At 36.7% G+C, this 20,080-nt stretch overlaps 1 protein-coding gene across 3 annotated transcripts in view; it reads left to right on the top strand.

The window, feature by feature from the left end:
* Window positions 1-14,498: 14,498 nt before the first annotated feature.
* Window positions 14,499-20,080, top strand: part of UNC79 (unc-79 homolog, NALCN channel complex subunit) — a 185,972-nt gene continuing 180,390 nt past the window's right edge. For 2 of the 3 annotated variants that reach the window (XM_055304183.1, XM_055304182.1), the window contains exons 1-2: window positions 14,499-14,602; window positions 17,752-17,922. In XM_055304183.1, coding sequence (XP_055160158.1) covers window positions 17,835-17,922 — 88 coding nt within the window. In that variant the 5' untranslated portion in view covers window positions 14,499-14,602; window positions 17,752-17,834. Of the gene's footprint in view, window positions 14,603-17,751; window positions 17,923-20,080 lie in introns of those variants that run through there. The other variant, XM_055304184.1, reaches the window with a different exon arrangement.

The raw sequence follows: 20,080 nt of genomic DNA, 5'->3' as shown, positions 1-20,080 counted from the left end.
AATAGGGGCAGTATTAATATTTCATGCTATATTCATAAAATTAAATGTTATTAAGCTAGCAAAAGTAATTAAAGAACAGCAGGGCCTGGTGGGATAGGCCTTGCTTATGGCCAGTTAAACTATCAGGTCTACCACTTACTAGCTTTGTGCCTTCAGTTGAGTCAATTACTCTTGAGCTTTGGGTTATTCAATTTTATTTTATTTTATTTTATTTTATTTTATTTTATTTTATTTTATTTTATTTTATTTTTTTTATTTATTTTTTTAAAGATTTATTTATTCATGATAGATATATATATATATAGAGAAAAGCAGGCTCCATGCCGGGAACCCGACGCGGGACTGGATCCTGGGACTGCAGGATCGCATCCTGGGCCAAAGGCAGGTGCTAAACCTCTGAGCCACCAGGGATCCCTGGGTTATTCAATTTTAAATGGCAATGATAAAAATCACTCCAAAAAGTTATTGTGAAAATTAAAAATAATGTGGATGGGACACCTGATAAATAGCAGATGTTCAGTCAACATTGTTAATTATTATTTGTATGTATGCTACTGGTGTATAAAGAAAAAGAATCTTTCTGAAGGAAAGTCTCAGTTCCTATCAAAAGCATTTTCTTTTAGAATTAATTTATTTTAGAGAGAGAGAGCACGAGCAGGAGAGGCAGAGGGAGAGAGAACCTCAAGCAGACTGCACTGAGTGCAGAGCCTGATGCAGGGCTTGATCTCACAACCTTGAGATCAGGACCTGAGCTAAAACCAAGAGTTGGATGCTTAACCAACTGTACCACCCAGGGGCCCCCCTATCAAAAAGCTTTAAAAATGAGTATTTCTTTGCTGACTCAGCAACTCTATGACTAAAAACATATTCTGAGGAAATAGCTAAGAATGTGTGCACGTGTTCAAAAGGCCATTTCGTGCGTTTACTAGAAGAGTGAAAATTAACTCCAAATCTCACACATAGATGATTGGTGAATAAAATTACAATTTTTTAGATAAATAAAATGTACTTCTATTAAAATGGTGATGTAGAAATGTATTTCTGATATAGAAATAGAGGAAAGCAGATTCTATAACTATATACAATCTAATCCCAATTTTGTAAATGTATATTTATTCAGAGAAAATTTCCTAGAAGGGTAATACATCAAAATGTTAACTATAGTTCTGAGTAGTGGATCTTTAGATAATTTATATTTTTTTCATTGGACTTACCTGAATTTTTGACTTTTATGGTAATAAGCATACATGGATACAAATTTAAAAATAGGAATGGGTCGCTATTAAAAATACTTAGTGACATAGGAAGATGCTTAAGATTTAAAGAAAAAATGATTTAAAACTGATATACAATCCCAATTTTGTTAAGGTATTTTTATATCTTATGCCTACAACGAATGACCAAGTTTTGCTTTTGTTGGCTCTTTCTCTCAACATGTAGTAAAGCTTCTAGGAAATGATGGGGATGGGATGTCATGAAGCAGTAGAACAGAGACTAGACTCGTGTATGCCTGGATAAAATTCATCACTTTCTCTGACTCCTTTTTGTGTTTTCTTTATTTTCATCACAACTTTAACAGTTGGCTTTCTTGTCTATTTTCATAAGGAAATAAAGTTTAACTTTTGGGAAAAGCCACTGTCCCCTCTCCCTTCCCTTCTTTCCTTTCATCCTTTTAGGACTCAGCAAATTCAGTGTCCACTGGGCACTTGTGGGTATATAATGCAGAACAAGAGATGCAGTCCACTTGGGAGAGACAGTAAAACAGCACCCAAATAAGTATTAAAAATTGTGTGAGCTACTATGGAAGAAAAAAGAATCAGGTATTATGACAGTGCAAAATGAGAGTGGAGGAAAGGGAATTTGTTTAGATAGGAAGTCAGCAGAGACCTCCACAAGGAAGTGATATTTTAAGTCAGCTTTGAAGTAGGAGTTAGTCAGATAAACATGGAGGGAAAAGCATTCTAGGAAGAGGAACAGGCACATATAAAGGTTTTTAGGCAAAAAAAAAAAAAAAAAAAAAAAAAAAACCTTTGCCAGTTCAAGAAACTGGAGCAAGAACCAATGTGTGCCTCTGAAGGTATGACATGAACTTGGGAAGTAGGCAGGGGCCTGGTATAACGTATTAAGGATTTTGGGTTTTGTTTTGAGGACAATGGGCAGCCATTGTATGATTTGTATGAAATAGTTTGGATTTGTATGAAATAGTTTGTTTTAGAAAGATCTCTTTGGCTGCTCTGAGATGAAAGAACTGGAGAGAGGCAAGAGAAAACCAGGGAGATGTGTCAGGAGGCTTTCAGTTATCAGGAGATGATGGTTACCAGTAAAGATAGTGAAGATAAAGAAAAGACAGATTGGAGGTATACTCTGGTGGTAGCATTGACAGGACTTAGTGACAGGTTGGATTAAGGGTGTGAGGGAAAGGGAATAGGAGCTCTCAGGGATGATTTTCAGAATACTTCGTTGGAGTGACTTGGTAGATTGCATAGATGGTGGAGTGGTTTGTGTGTGTGTGTGTGTGTGTGGAGTGGGTTTTTGGAGGGGTACAGGATGAGATAAGTGTTCAGTGTGGGACATGTTTACCTTGCAATATCTGTAACATTACTAGGGAGATGTTGAATAGATGAGGTCTGTTAGTCAGAAGAGCTATCCTTCTGGGATAGAGCTAGACATTTAAGAATCACTGGCACAGATCATGCTGTAGGCACTATCGATGAATGGGACTGGCTGTAAGGAGAATATGGAGAGAGAGGAGCAGAGAATCCAGGGCTGAGCCCTGAGGAATCCTGATATTCAACCTCAAGCAATGGGGGAGGTGGCTCTCTGCAAGGATGCAGTGGAGCAGTTAGGGGGAAGACTAAGAGAATGTGGAGTCACTGGAAAACCACTGGTGGTGAGTGTCCAGGCGGAAGGGATTGGCTGTATAGAATGTGCTAAAAGTTCTAGTAAAACGATGCCTGGAAAGTGCTTGTTGGATTTGGTTACATGGAAGCTCCATATGATGGTGGGAGAAGGGGATTTAGTGCAGTGGTGGAGGTGGAAGACCAGTTAGACTGAGTAGAAGAACTAGAAGTGATGGAGAGATGAGCGTGTACAGAACTTTTTATAATCTTAACTCTGAAGAGAGAGGCCAGTGCTGGAGGGAATGTCAAGTCAGGGGAGAGATTTTTTTGTTTCCTATTAGCAAAGGACATTCTAGAGTTTATTTGAATGCTTATGGACATGACTTAGTAGGAGGGAGAGTACTAGTGATCCAACTGATGATGTTTGATTGGAGAAGGAAAGAAGGACATGGAAGTAGGTTTGGCTGTCTGCTCTGTGTTGAATTTGTGCTATGCTAGGTGGTTGGCACAGGGACTTAATATTCACAGTAGCCTCATGAAGTTGGTATGATTATCCCTGTTTTACAGATGAGGAAACGGGGGTTAAGCAGAGGTAGAGTTAAAGTCTTAATCCAGAACTGTTTGATTTCAGAGCTTGGACTCTTAGCTCTGACTTACACTATTGGAGAATTTCCTCTATGGTGATATATTAGTTTTGCTAGGGCTGCAATCACAGGATCCCCAACAAACTAGGTGGCATGAACAACAAAAATTAATTTTCTCACCGTCCTGGAGGCCAGAAGTACAAGATCAAGGTGTCGGCAGGTTTGGTTTCTCCTGAGGCCTGTCTCCTTGGCTTGTAGATGGCCAGCTTTTCCCTGTCCTCACATGGCCTTTTCTTTGTGTACACATATCCCTGGTGTCTCTCCTGTATTCCTAATGTCCTCTTCTTTAAAGGGCACCAGTCAGACTGGATTAGAGCCTACTCTAAGGGTCTAATTTTTACTTAATCACCACTTTGAAGGCCTTATCTCCAAATACAGTCACATTTTGACAGTAAGTCTTCAACATATGATTTTGGGGGTGGGGAGCACAATACAATCTGTAACAGATGGCTTCTCATTTTCCTAAAAGTGTAAGGAAAAGAGTGGGTGTGGGGGAGTTTTGGAAAACGTGAAAAGGGATGAAACAGTGACTGAAGAAGGTAGAAAAGGAGCTTACTAGAGAAATGTAGTCTGAGGGTCAGTTGAACCTGGAGATTGTTTGCTTATATCTCAGTTATCTGAGTTTCTGCAGCAATATTCAGGTATATGGTTGGAGTAAAGAATAAGACCTCTGTGCTACAATTAGGCTGCTGGTTGCTCACATGGGCTTAGCAACCAGCCAAATGACCTTTTTTTTTTTTGTGCACAAAGTTGAAAGGTAAACGAGTTCTATTCACATCCTCAGCACAATTACAAAGTACTCTTATGTCAGGGACCTTTCTGGATGTTCCCCAATAGTTGAAAACATAAAAGCTAAATAAATCTGTGACTGCTAAGATTTTGGTGCATTCACCAATGTAAGAATTAGCTTGAACATTTTCCAATCGGTTCTGGTTGTCTTTCATGATTACTCACCACTCTCTTTGTTCTTCTTTATCTACTCTTTCTTTCTTCCCTGTTTCCTTTCCTCACTCATCAGTTATTTATTGACCACCTCCTAGATGTCTGGCACTAGGGATAAAAAGGGTCAGCAATCTAGTGTGGGAGACAGAAATATATATATGCAGTGAAAGGTATTATTAAAGTGATGATTTATTTGTTCATTTATCCTGCAAATATATGCATATCCTGCAAATATATTATCCTGCAAATATATGGCACCAAGTGCCAGGCAGTGTGTTAGGCTTGGGATAGAGACAGGAGTAAGATGGAGTTTCTGGCTTCAAGAAACTTGCAACCTGGTATAGAAAACATGAACAGGTAAGTAAACAAAGACAATGCAATGTGACATTTGAAAAATATTAAAAGGTCTCCAAGTAGGGAGTGATTCTTGTCTCTGCTATCCCTTGCATGTTTGGATACCTGTTTAGAGCAGGCATTGTTGCATTTTAACAAAAGGAACTTGAGAATGGATATTTATTCATTTCACATACAGTTTTAAATGCTTGTCATTGTTGTGTAGTGACACTTTTGTAGTCCTTAAATTATGAGCAACTGGTGAGTTTGGGATCTATGGCTTTTTTTCTTCACATGAGTTTATTGTCCACAGCCTTCACCATCAACACCTTTTTTAGGTGGTGAGTGATTAATGGTATTCCTGAAATACTTGACAGAAACCTGCTGAATATTAAAGCTGGAGACAAGTTACAGTAAAAAGCAGTACTGTGATGGTGGGTGAGCAGAAAGCATACACTGCCTAGCACAGATCTCAAATATCTGGGACTTGGAACTATATGGGGGTTCCCTGTCATATGATTTTTAAAATGGTGAATGGCAATGAGATAAGAAACACTGAGAAGAAAATGTTTTTTTTGTAAACTATGTAATCGAAACATTTTCAAGTATCCCTCCATTTTACCTTATCTCAGGAAAAAAAGTTATTTACAACCAAATACTTTTGGGGTTCATTGAGACAATGGACATAAACTCGTCGTTGCTTTCTTCAGAGATTATGTGCTATAAATAAAACTCAAGGTATTATTATCAGCAATGTAGACTTATTTTTGTGGGAAAAATGCTAACCATATTATGGAAACAGTGCAGGTGGTAGGAGGGAGAAAAGGCAGATTTGATCAATGGTATATGTGGGATTTAGAATCAATGATTAAACTAATAACAGCTGAGAATTGCTTTGATATCATACAGTGAACACCCACTATCTGCATATTGACTTCATCTCAGAGTCATATTCTAGAGTATGTCACAGTGGCAAGAGCACAGGATGGGGACCAAGGGTATAAGTTCTGATCTAGCTCTGCCATTGACTACCTATGTGCCTCATTTTCCCCATCTTTAAAATGAAACGGTTATAGGGAAAGGTCCCTAAGGTCCCTCCAGTTCTGATATTTCATCGTTCTGTGATTCTACGTCCCACGCCTCTCAAAAGCATTTGACTTTTCTTAAGTTGCTTGCACCAGCATTTCAGTTAGAATGCATCCAGGAGCTTGTTTCCATGGGCTGTTGGGAACAGCAGGACCTTGCTTCTCCAGGACTTGATATGTCTTCTGTTAACTGCTGACAGTGAGCCATACCACCTAAAAGGCTCCCTTGGTAGCCGTAAAGATTGAAAGGACAAATGGACAGTATTGAGAGCTCTGTGGAAGAGGAGACGGTGATCATCATGGCCCCTTGGGATTTGCAAAGAGGAATGACTAGAACTGGGCCATTCACTGCAGCCAGGTCAAAGGTCAGGTCAGGAATGTGGACAATGCTGATGACTCCAGGTAGGTCTAGGAGGGTAAACAAGCCCATTTAGTCCCTCCTGAGTCTTGAAGATCTGAGCAGCTGTGCTCAGAAAACTTATTAGGAAGTCTCCTAATTTATGAAACTCATTAGAAGATAAATGTGACATTCACTTTTTATATTTTAATTACCACCCAATCATTATATTCTTACTTAATACTCACCAAGTTATTCTCCTCTTAACATATTCTCACAGTTCAAGCATTCATTAAACATGCTACATGCTTTTATGATCATTGATTGAGTTAAAAATTTGGTTTTGACTGATGCCGCTGTGCAAGGGACTCCCTATATTTTAGGATTTTGGAGTGTTTTGAAAGACCTTTGAGTTTTCTCCTTCGGTTTTAGTTCAGCAGTCTTAAATATAATTCTCTAGTGGCAGAGATTTATACCTATTATTATTGCTAATAATAAGCTAACTTGGAGGGTGATTATAAAATGATTTGGAGTACTGCCTTTCTTAGTGATAAAAAAAAGTAATGGATAATTTCTGAAAGGATATTAAGTCAGATAACTAAAAAAGTTTTGTGTCCTGAATATAATGATAAGAAATTAAAGGTCTTTTAAATGGTTTCTAATGGAATTCCAGTAAAAATTTCACATATTTTCCTTAAAATACTAATTAAATTCCTGTATCTAATCATTTAAAAAAAAACAAACTGTATACCTAATACATATTACAAGATGATTTTTCTTTTTCTTTTTTTTTGCCTTTTTTTTTTTTTTTTTTTTTTTTTTTTGCTTTTATCTAGTTGCTTCCAAGATCCGGTACTTACAGGAATATCATAACCGGGTTCTTCACAACATTTATCCTGTACCTTCAGGGACAGATATTGCAAACACCCTGAAATACTTTTCCCAGACCTTGTTAAGGTAAGCTTTAAAATATCCTCTACTTTGAAAGAATTATTAGATAGTACTGCTGAACTATTGATTGGGACCTAAACTTTTATTGAACTGAAAGTTTGAAGGGCCTTCTGTTTTTTTGTGCTCTGCCAGAAGAGTCTGGACTCAAGTTCTCTGGGTGTATATAGCAGATCACATCATAGGCCTAACTGGAAAAAAAAAGGGGTTGCCTGGCTATTGCCTGCTTTCCTCCATCTTACATCTTTCCAAAAGATTTGTACAGTGATAAAGGTTATATGTCTGACACTATTATAGAGTGGAATAGAAAGAAGAATTTACATTGCTAAAATTAAGAATAGGAGATGGTCTTAAATCAGAATTAAGTAGTGTTTTAGGTTCATCTATAGTATTTCCTATTTCTTAAAGTATCATCTGTGGTAGAAACAATCTTCACCACTTCAGGCATTCAACATGCTTGGCAGTTGATGTGGACACTCTGTGAAGACAAGGAGAGGAAACACATATTCGCTTGCTTTTACTGTGACAGAGACAGTAACCCAATTCTCATTAGGAAGAACAAGCAGACAGGGGAGCCACTCAGTTGTTTGGGAAAAAAAACAGCCATGATGTGAGTGGAATGATTCCCTTTCCATTAAATTCTAAGGCTTGGTCTCTTCATTAGTTATCATGATCTTCTCACTCTGGATCTGATTTTGGAAACATACAAATTGACTTGCTACTGCTTCTTTTAGCCGTGGAAGAGCCATATTTTTGTGAGATAGGAATTAGGGAAAGAACACTGGTGGGGAATGAGTGTGGTGTCCCTAGAGTTCCTAGCAGTCCGTGGCTCAGCTATGGGTTGACTGAATGAGCAGAAAGAAGCTTCATGCTCATCTTCTGTAGCACTGCTCTTTGTTCTTCTTATTCTTTGGAATATCTTGTCTTCTTTAGAACCTCTAGTGTCCCTGTTATTTTTTGTTTTTGTTTAAATTTTATTTGTTTATTTGACGGAGAGCACAAGCAGGAGGAGCAGCTGGCAGAGGAAGAGGGAGAAGCAAGCTCCCTGCTGAGCAGAGAGCCTGAGCAGGCTCATCCCAGGACCTCAGGATTATGACCTGAGCCAAAGGCAGCCAAGCACCCCATCCCTGTTCCCTTTTAAAGGGATTCTGTTTATCATAGATTTCATACTTGCTCAGTAAGTTGAGGACCTTGTTAGGGGCAATTTCTCTTCTATTCAAATTGCAGGGGAAGCATTTGTTCAATTTTTATAGTGATAATCAGTTTAAGTTTATATAAAAAGCATCTGATTTGTTGTTTTGAATTCTCCTTTTGTTTTTGAGGTCAGGGTTCTCAAAGGCAAGCACTTTCCTTGATTACAAATTCTTGGGGTTCTCAAAGTGAGAACCGTTTTTCAGTAGGAAGTAAATTTTGCATTCACTTTGTGAAGAAACTGACATTCTCATTGGCACTTTGAAACCTACTGCTAAGTCTTCGTCATTGTGTCAGAAAGTTTGGAAATTTGGGATACTGAAGTCATGTTTGTAAGACATGAGGTTTACATTTTCTTGTGCAATGGATCATTAAAATATGATCATGGGTGATAACATTTTAATGGTAAAACTGCTGTTAAGGTAGTTTGTTCAGGTAGCTGTTGGAGAAGATTCTGTGCAATTGAGCTGAGTCCATTTTCAAAGGAGACCATATCAGCACCTACTCCTAATGGTAATATTAACAAAATAGCTGCCATTATCATAGCAATATTATATGGTAATATCAGTAACTATAGGTGTCAAGCACTATTCTAAGAACTTTACATGTTATCTTATTTAATCCCTTATAATAATTCTATGAGATGAGTGTAGTCTTATACTCATTTTACAAATAGTGAAACTAACGCATAGAGTCATTTAACGAAGTGCTCAAAGTTGTGTTTCTAGTATGTGTTGGACCCTGGTGGTCCTAATCTACAGCACACACTCTCAATAATTACAGTACATTGCTTTTCCCTAGTATATTATCATGGTACAGAGACACTTCTTCAGATTTGGCCTTTGGGAATACCAGCATCCATTTTGAGTTTATAGCCTAGTTTCGGCTGTCCTTGAGACTAAGGGAGGAAAGGAAGTGCTTTTGTGCAAAGATTTGCCAACTTTTTGGGAGTTAAATTGAGCCGTACTTGAGGTGATGTGGATAGCATTTCAATTTCCAGGTGTTTTAGCTTTCTCTCACTTAGCAATTTGTTGTGGATAGTAACAGGTTAGAGTAGAGTTGATAGCCTATAGGACACACTCACATATAGTGGAAGAGGGAAAACATTAAGCAGCATAACATGTCATAAGTTGGACTTTAGTACTTACAGGTTCAACTCCTGGGCTGATTTAAATATGGCCACAATGCAGTTTGTTTGTTTGTTTGTTTGTTTTATCAATTTGTTTGAGAGAGAGCAAGAGCCAGAGAGATCATAGAGACAGGGGAAGAGGGAGAAGCCGACTTGCCACTGAACAGGGAGCCTGACATGGGGCTTGATCCCAGGACTCTGAGATCATGACTTGAGCCAAAGGCAATCATTCAACTGACTGAGCCACCCAGGCTCCCCTCAATGCAGTTTCTTTCTTCTTTTTGCCTATCTTAGCATTAAAAACAGAAGCAACTCAAAACTCTTTTCAATTTCTTTTTTTTTTTTTTTTTAGATTTTATTTATTTATCCATGAGAGAGAGAGAGAGAGGCAGAGACACACAGGCAGAGGGAGAAGCAGGCTCCATGCAGGGAGCCTGACATGGGACTCGATCCCAGGTCTCCAGGATTACGCTCTGGGCTGAAGGCAGCGCTAAACCACTGAGCCACCCGGGCTGCCCCTCTTTTGTTTACTGGAAATATAGAACTTAAAACTATTGCCCATGTATCTGACCAAGTTATGACCACTTTAACTGTTAGTATATATATCTATAACAATCATATTTATATTTCTTCATTTTGTTTACACTATTAGAAAGTTTAAGACAAATGAAATGGTCTAGGTATTTGGTGTTCAAGATTTTTGAAGTAAAATTTTCTACTCACTAACAAGATGGTTCCCTTTGCATTTTAGATGATTTTTACATTCAGAAACCTCTCACTTTCAGAATTCAGATTCTTGGAAAGAAACAAGAAGAAAGAATTGGAGATGAATTCTCACAGAGCAACCCTTTTTCTATTTGGATAGTCTCAAGGAAGTCAGAATTATTATTTTTATTAAAATCTGCAACCTCAAGTACTGGCAGCTTCATTTGAGTCAGGATTGCAATTTTTAGAGTAGTAGTCCTGTTTTTTTTATGCATGGCATGTAACTCTTACTGATTTCAGTAGAGTTTTGTACCTATTCCCAAAGGCAGAGATTAGCCTAGATGTTTAACTTCAATTAATTTAATCCATAGGAAAGGAGAAATTAAGTTACCACAATTGACTGTATCAGCATTGAATAGTCCCACATATGTCCACTTAGCTCTTAATTAGACTCATATTAAAAAGTTCATGGGGAAAAGAAAAGTTCATGGGGGCCCCCTAAACTTTAGGTTAATAGAAGGCGAGTCCTGTGCATTATTCATCTTACTAGCCCTTGAGCCTAGAGTGGAATTTGGTCCTTAGAAAGGATCAACTAATGTTTGTTGAACTGAGTTGTCTTTGGTGCAGATTTCGTCCATTGCAGCCATCCTTCTAGAGCATTTACTTCATCTAGCAGTGACCTGGGGTACCAGGTAACATTTTATCTGAGTGCTGGGCTGTACTCATTTTCATTTAGCAGGAGCCTAAATATGGGAACAGACATACACTTTACACATAACTTCAGAGTTTAGGTGTTTTTTTTTTTTTTTTCATTCAGAGTTTAGTTTTTTGTTTGCTTTAGTATTTAGAAGGACCTATGAAGATCATCTGCTTTAATCCTCCTTTATTACTACAGAGGAGTCTGCCTATTTTACATTGGAAATATTCTGGGGCCATATTTTAAATCTAAGGTCTTCTTTAAGGATCTTGCATATTACCTGGCCCAACATTTAAAGGTTTCCAGTCTTCCTATGTATACAGTCTTTTAGAATTCCTTCCCCTAAATCTCTCTGCTGGTGCCATTCAAGCTGCTAGCACATAAGATCTTTTTGAAAATCATTAAGTTTGGGGAAAGCTACTTTCCCTTAGCTCTTTAGGAAACAACACTTTTGATATATTTTAAAAAGGGATTCTAGTCTCAGTTCAATAATTTTCATTGAATTATAATTTTTAATTGCTTAGGAAGAAAACCTAGACCTTATAATTATTGGTTTCAGGCCTACAGAGTCGCTTTAAAGCATAACATGGTCAAGTAAATTTTGTTTAGTGTAGAGATTCAACTCAAATGTTAAAATTCATAATCTTACAGAAAGTTTATTTGATGTATTAATTTTCTGTGCTATAAATACCTCAGGGCAACTTCTCATCTTTCTTCGTACCCACAGGGGTCTTCTTCTCTTGGTTCCTCTTGATGTTGGAAGTAAATGTTTAATAAAGAGGATCTCAGGAGAGAGAAGGAAAGGTGAAAAGTTGGTTGCTGGGTCAGACTCTTCTGAGCAGGGCATTCTGCCTATTCTTTTTGGTTGGGTGTACAGACGTCTGTGGAAAAATTTTAGATGGGGTAGACGGTTTTATCATTCCCAAGTTAGACAGTTTGGTTGGGGAAATAGGTTTTTTTTTTTCTGAATAAACTTCACAAAACATCATAAAATCACAATGCATTGTACATTGATTCATGAGCCCTTCTTTAGTTTTTCCACAAATGAAAACATTTCCTTACATTGAAACATGAATGGTAATATAAAACTGATTTCATGAATAACTCATCTTCAGCCATTTTTTTCTCAACTTCACTTATTAAATCTAGAGGCAGTGAGAGAGAAGTTTTACTGTTTCAATGCTGACATTCTCCCTCCCTGCATGTATAAACTTGTTGCTGCTATCATTTGGGAGCCCCATTTATACAGGAAGGGAAAAATACCAAAACAGAGTCTCCAAAGTTGATTTGACTAGTGTCTGTTAAATTATGTCAAACTTTGGGACAATACTAAAGTATACTTGAAAAAAAAATAATGTGCTGTATTTCCCCCACCAAGGAAAAGTCTGATGACAGAACTGTATTTAATTTAAAGGACAGCATTAACATATGATATGTAGCTGATTTTATTCTCTAAGGCAAAATGTTGTTTTTCTATCACTTCTATAAGATCCGCATCTTGTAACTTTGAAATGATGCTGGTAGTAGGCTAACTTAGGGCTGAAGTTTGGGAAATATTTCTGACTTATATCTGTTGTGATTCTAAAGGAATTTTCAGTGGGATAGAATCCTATAGGATTAAAACAGATTTTTGGTGACTGGGCTTATCAAAAATATGACATTTAAAGGTGGTACTTTTAGGAATAATCAAGTTATATGAGGAAAGTATAAAGTCTGATGGAAAATCTGATGGTACTGGAATGTTGATATTATCCCATTGTGAAGTATAAACTTAAGTTAAATACATCACACACATACACAAAAGGTAAATCTAATCCCTTTAAAAGTAAAAAAAATTACATTAAATCTTAAGTTATTTCTTGCTAAGAAGTATTACATAAGTATTCTGAAATTATCTTTATTATTATTAATTGTTTTTCCTTGGACATTGGGTAACAGAAGACAAAGGAAATTGAGGTAAATTAGGCACATGGAAAATTAAAAGCATGTAGTCATTTTCCTTACATTGTAACATATTTTGCACTAAGAGTAAATAGAAATAAATGTAAATTTGAAATAGCAAGCATGCTTGACACTAACCGATTCTTCATACCACTGTAAAATGGTAAATGCAATATCATTAACTAAGAACTTAGTAATGTTTGATGCACATAGAGTTAAGTATAAAACAAGGTTATTTTTACGGAATGAAACATTTATAAATTGTTACCTATTTTGATTAACATATAAGTATACTATATAAAAACATTTTTTAAGTGTAGCAGATACTATCATTATAACGTATAGCTGTTGTCTTTAATGATAAATAATATAACCTAACTTAAAAAAACCTAAATATCTGGCCAAGCAGTCATTTCTTCTATTTTTAAATTAACTTTTCTACTTTATCGCTTTTTACTAAAAGGTTTTCATTTAAAAAGGAAGGCTAAAAGAAAGCCAGTTTATATCTGGAGTTTATTTTTATTCCCATTAAACTTTTTTTTTAACTTCCTAAATTATCTTTCCTGAGTTTTGTTGAATAATAACGTAAGTAGCAGCAGTAATACATGAAATCTTATTGTATGATGTGCAGCTATATGACAGATACTGCTTGCCTAGTCTTTAGAATTTTGAAGGTAATTATTTAATAAACCACTGTTTATATTCATAGAATAAAATGTTTCCTCCCCAACATGCAAAATTAAAAAAAAAACCCACACATAAATAACCATTATCATTAGTTCACAAACATATGCTATGGACCATCTACTATATATTATTTTATAGCTTTTCCAATGTAGTTTAGCTAACATTTTAGAAATATGTATTATTTCTAAATTCATATGCCTGTTTAAACTTCATTATCTCAAATGATACTGACAGAATGTCATGAAACAGTATCATAATATACATATAGACATTATTTTGATGCAATAAACATGTGATTTTTAAGACTTTCTTAATAAACACACATGTTTATTCTTTGCTAAAACATGTTTCTGCAAGTGCCATACCTATATTTTGCAGGTTTTTACTTACCTGATTAAGATAGTCTTGCTGAAAACTTCCTTTGCTTTGAAAGCTCATTTTAATTAGTAATAAAAGCCCTAACTCATTAGACGAAGCCATTGGTTTTCCTTTGAGGAAACCTCTCCTTCACTAGATTTTAATAAGCTGTAAAACATGGGTTTGGCACTGAAACATGCATTTTTATATTTTTGCTCCTTACTAACCAGATAACACATGAGATGCAATGCAACTTCCACAAAAGAAACCTCGCATTATTGGTATCTGTGAGCACGAAGCTACGTGACCCATACTCGATTTGTAGACACTGCTGGTGTAGCAATTGCATCTTATGTGGGATGTATCTGGAGTTTTATTATTTGTTTTAGAGTGTCATTTCAATGTAATGTGCTGTTCTTTGTGTCTTTGTTGTCTCTTTTTTTTCCTTGTCCCCCCAACAGCATTTTGTCCCGCACAGGGAAGAAGGAAAACCAAGATGCCTCCAATTTGACAGTGCCCATGACCATGTGTCTTTTTCCTGTGCCATTCCCACTCACCCCATCTCTAAGACCGCAGGTCAGCTCCATCAACCCTACTGTTACTCGCTCCCTCCTTTACAGCGTCCTGCGAGATGCTCCCTCTGAACGCGGCCTGCAAAGTCGTGATGCTCACTTGTCAGACTACCCTTCTCTGGACTATCAAGGCCTCTACGTGACTTTGGTGACTCTCCTGGATCTAGTTCCTTTACTACAGCATGGCCAACATGGTGAGCACTTGATCATAAATCTTTGAGAACGTACATGTATGCTTGTAGATGCTGGAGACTTGTTACTGTAATAAATTGCTTAAGAGGTCTTTGGCTAAAGCCTTGCTTACACGGAAATTTATTATGGCATTTCCCATCCTGTCTTTTTTTTTCCCCCCTCTTTTATTGGTAGAGGGATGTTATCCAGGTGGGCCTCCATTTGAGGGGAATGGGTTGGAGAGAGGAGTTAGGCTCTAATGGAAATTTACCGCTTTTCTCCTCATCTGCTTGTCGTGGAGATTCATGTTGAAATTATGACTTGAGAGCTAAGATTTAGAAACTTGCCCCTCATACCCACCCCACACCCACCATAAAATGTAAGAAGTGGAGCCTGAAGAGCAGGTCAGATCCACAGACTAATTCTGTGATTTTTCGGAGCAAATCACAGAATCTCCCTGGGACTTACTTTTCTTGTCTTTTAAGCCCAGGAGGTTCAGTAAGGAGAAATCTCTAAGAACTCTCCCAAATTTAACTAGCCACCGATAGTTATTACAGAATGTTGTTACAGAATTGGTACAGTGTATAGTGGTGCTATAAGCTGAATATGGTTTCTGTTGTACAGTATTAGTGGTGCTTCATGACAGAAGCCTGAGAGCATGTTTCTTTTCTTAATGCTTTCCCTTTCTACAGTACATTTTAGTCAATGTAGTTATCTTGCTTGCTTACCAGAATGGTTTATGGTTATAAACCCATAAAAAGGAGTACAATAATATCTCTTGCTTAATTATCTGGTATTATATGAGAATCAAATGGAAAACCATGCATTAAGAGAAGGCATTTTTGCAGAGGATGAATGTTTAAAAATCAGTTGTTTTAACTTTAAAGCACTGACAATTTGGACTCTATATGATACCAAAAATTCACTATACAGAAAAATTGGGAATTTGGGAAGTGAGTGGTTGTGGGGGTTATTTTACTTTGTAGTTATGACTTACTCTCTTAAGACAACGCCTAATGGTTTGTTTAGAAAAGTGTGTACCTCGTGAAAAAAATTAAAAAAAAATCTACTTTCATAAAAATAATGAGATAATGATTATTGAATTTGTTCTTATATTTGCAGTTCTGTATTATAGTGAATATTAAAAAATGTACAAATTTATAAATTTGCTGGTTGTATAATTTTGTAGTTGTTTAAGCCCTGGTTACTTTTATTGGGATCTCCTCCCCACTCAGAACTTAAAGGAGACGACTCTTTGAACATAAGTGGCAGAGCTTACTGTGGCCATGGGCTTGTTGGTATTTTTCCTTTGTGACAAATGGTCACTATAGACCTGCATGGTCCTGGGTGTGTCACTGTGTGAAAGCCCCTTGATTAAGATAAAAGTATTTGGTTCAGTAATTCACAAGCCATTTAACTGTAATTAATATGTTAAATTATGACATTTTCAGGGGGCGTGATTTATGTATTTACTTTTATAACAAAACTATTTTGCAACTTTACTCTTCACTGTTATCTGTACACCATGTTCTTGTTCTGCATGACAGAGCTTTGAAGAGGGGAAAAAAATTCACTAGACTATCCCTTAGAGGTTAAAAAGCAATGTGTCTTTCCAACATCAGAATCACTGAGGGGGCTTGAACACCGAATCCTAGGTCCTAAGCCAGAATTTAGGAATAAGAATCGCTGAGGTGTGTGTCCTGAGGATCCAAATTTTTGATGAGTTCTCTGGGTGATTCTTTTCTATCTTAAATTTGAGAACCACTGTACTAGGGCTGGAGGCTGTGTCCTCACAGGGGGCAGGGTAGTGGCGCTGGCCAAAGCTGCATTTGTGTCACAGTTAAGCTATAACTAGGCAATCCATTTTCTTCTCTGGGCCTTTGTTTCCTCATTTGAAAAATATGCCAGTTTGGCTCTCAGGCCCCTTTCAGCACTAATGTTCTATAGCAAGGCTATAATTTAGCTGCGGTGTCTTTTATGCATAGCCTCAGTTAATTCTCAGTAAAACACCTGTGGATTTTGTGTCTCAGCCACTTGAGCTCAAAGTTGACTGGCCCTTGCTTGCCAGGGTGCATTTTGGCCTCAGTTGATGTGCTTGTTGAGATGGCATGTTAATTCTAATGATAATCCAAAATCACATCAGGCATCAAAACTGCTCTAAGAATGTAAATCTGATAAACAAAAAAATCTATTAATTCTCTTTCATAATGGGTAGGAAGACGATCAGTCTTCATTGTCCAGTCTTGACTGATAGCCCATATATTGGGAGGTCCAGAAATTTCAAAAGATATATTCAAGTATAATGGGATTTGGCATACATGCATTCTAAAGCTAAATAGTTATAGTTTTTTTTAATGTCTTCTAATTTTACTCCTTATACAGGTAATAATAGTAACATTATTCATATTAATAATAATGGCTAATATTTGTGGAGCACACATGTGCTTTGTTAAGCACTCTATATTAATCTCATTTAAGCTTTCTAACAATCCATCTAGAAGTGAGGTAGGTACTGTTCCTATCCCCGTTTAAAAATGTTGGTGAAAAGATTATCATTAGGTGGCACATCCTTCTGTGAGAATTCATAACTAAATGCATAGGGTCATGTAGCATCAGTTTACAGCTTCTTTGCTTTGGTGTGTGTGGAATTGGCTGCTGTGCTGGAAGGCACACGTTACCTCGTTGCCCAAAACTCCAGATGTAGGAAGGTTGTGCTGTGGTAGATGGAGCAGAGATAGCCTGACTTCATATCCAGTCCTGCCCTTGACTTTTCTAAAACTTCCAGCGGGAAAATAATTTAATGGCTTTGTGCCACAGTTATCTTGTGTAAAATGTAATGGAGTTAAGAATGTAGAGGATATTTCTGGATTCATGATCACATGGAAAGTGCTTTTAGTTTCTGAAACCCAGGAATGACATGAGTGCCAAGTGTTATCAAAGATTGATAAAGGGTTGAGGAAAAGCTCATAAAATAGGTATTTATGTATTCACCAGCCATTTACTGAACAAACACTGTATATGCACTCTGTTGAGTGTTATGTTTCAGAGCTCTAGTAGGAAGGGAGCAATAGTCGGTTATAATTTAAGCCAGTTCATAAGAACTTAAAATGTAGAATTAGCGTATTTTGTTAAATGGCAAAATATTCATTGATTACTTACTTTTGTTTTATAGATCTTGGACAGTCGATATTTTATACAACTACATGTTTGCTACCCTTTCTCAATGACGATATTCTGAGTACTTTGCCCTACACGATGATATCAACATTAGCTACCTTTCCTCCATTTCTGCACAAGGATATTATTGAATATCTTAGCACATCTTTTCTACCAATGGCTATATGTAAGTTCAATCTTACCTAATACTGGATTATTTTAATGTATTGTATGAATGGAAATTGCTTTTGCTGTTTTAGGCTGTAGATTTTCAAGATTAAATTGGAATCACTTGCTGAATACAGGTGCTATGATTTAAATTGTCATTTCAGTATGATTATAATGGTGAGAATCAAAGAAATGAATGATGATTATACCTTGGAATTGTTTGATTTGAATAATTTGATCTTATAGAATAGGAAGAAAACATATGAAGGCACAGTCTATATTACCTACATAGAAATTATGGTATTTTTTGTCACTTAAGAAAAAAAGGTGGAGAGAGTGTTGACTCAGATACATAAATTGTTATCTTTTGCATCTCAAGGCAGAAGACTGTGTTGGGAAGAGGAGTGGACAAAGTTAGGATATACAAATCCTCATTTTAGCTCCATCTGTACATGTGCTTTGTGATGTTGGGCATCTCATATGGGTGACACCTCATGTCCAGAATGGCGCTAGCAGTAGCTTCTTCTCCCAGGGATATTGCGATGATAAAATGAGTCAAAATTTATGAACACGCTTTGAAAAAAGCTAAAGCTTACAACCCTTGTGTAAGGTTCTGTTATAAATGTGGCGATGATTTGTATTCTATTTCACTTTTATAGACTTATTTCTGTAGGTTTTCTGGACATAAGCAAAGAGAAAAAACAGGTTGGGTTGTGGTTTTCATGATAAAAATCCTTCTGAAGTATTTTTTTTAAAGAAATGGATTATGGGGCAGCCCAGGTGGCTCAGCGGTTTAGCGTCGCCTTCAGCCCAGGGTGTGATCCTGGGGTCCCGGGATCAAGTCCCACGTCAGGCTCCCCACATGGAGCCTGCTTCTCCCTCTGCCTGTGTTTCTGCCTCTCTCTCTCTCTTTCTCTCATTAATAAATAAAAAAATAAAAAAAGAAATGGATTATGAATTCATCCATGCTTCAGTGGATAACCTAAAAAGATTGTGGATTTAGGAGTCAAGCAGATCTAGATTCAGATCACAGCTCTGCTACCTAACTAGCTGTGTGGCCCTAGGCAAATTACCTAACCTTTCTTTTTCTTCCTTGTAAAAGGAGATTATTAATACTAGCTGCCTGGATTGTTGTGATACCTGAGATAATTTACCTGGAACATTGGTAAGGTGCTGGCTAGCACAGTGCCAGCTGTTCATTAAGTGTTAGTTTACTTTTCTCCTTCCCTTAACTCTTATTCCATTTAAATACTTTATTGGTCACATTCCATTCCTAGTGATCATTTTTCACCATTTTAATTTTATGTACTTCTGATCTTATTGAAGTCATTGCTATGAAATAGTAATTGGTAAACATATGTATCTTTAATTGCATTACTTATTTTACAGTTAAGCCAAATTTTAGCTCTGGAATTAAAATTTTCATGTCTTTTCAGCAAAGAGTCTGACTTGTGCCTAAATTATATAGTGATTCAAAAGAATTAGCAGACTGATTATATGGTTCAAGTAATAGAGTATTTGGATCATCTTTCTCTTTTTGTTCTTTGTAACCTGACAAGCACCTCGTTTATGAATACAATCTTAGGATTGTATAGTTGTGTTCATTGTTGAATTTAGGCATTGGAATTCTTGTTTTGTTTTTATTTATTTTTTTAAGAATTACAAGTGAGGTGCATCTTTGTTTTTTGGGGTTTTTTTGAGGTGCATCTTTGTAATCATTAATCTAATTCATTGTACTCTCCTTCTTAGGAATAAGTTAATAATTAAGAGAGAGGTGTTGAATATATTAGGCCCCTGAAGTTAGGCTTCACACTGGTCCAGCATTGTGACAGCTAGCTATTTGTTCTTCATCCTTAATCTTCATTAATTTCTACTTAATTAGAAGCATAGACCTCAAAACATGCCTTATAGTCATATTAGAATCCTTATTTATTTAAATGTATGAGCCTTGGCACTAAGGGGAACAAAGTAGTAAGTTGAGCTTACAAAATTAGTGTGAATTTTAATACTTATTAGTAGAGTGACTTGGTGCTCATTTAAATTATGAACAAACTCTTTATGTCTCTGGGATTTCATTGTTTTGCTGGCTGTAAAGGAGGGGTTTGGAAAACATGTTCCATCTCTAAGGTTATTTCTGGCTTACTAATTCTAGGTTAAATAACATCAATCTTATTTTA

Source organism: Nyctereutes procyonoides, unplaced genomic scaffold, assembly GCF_905146905.1.
Source record: "Nyctereutes procyonoides isolate TBG_1078 unplaced genomic scaffold, NYPRO_anot_genome, whole genome shotgun sequence".
Lineage (NCBI taxonomy): Eukaryota > Metazoa > Chordata > Mammalia > Carnivora > Canidae > Nyctereutes > Nyctereutes procyonoides.
This window is presented reverse-complemented; position numbering and strand designations above follow the sequence as displayed.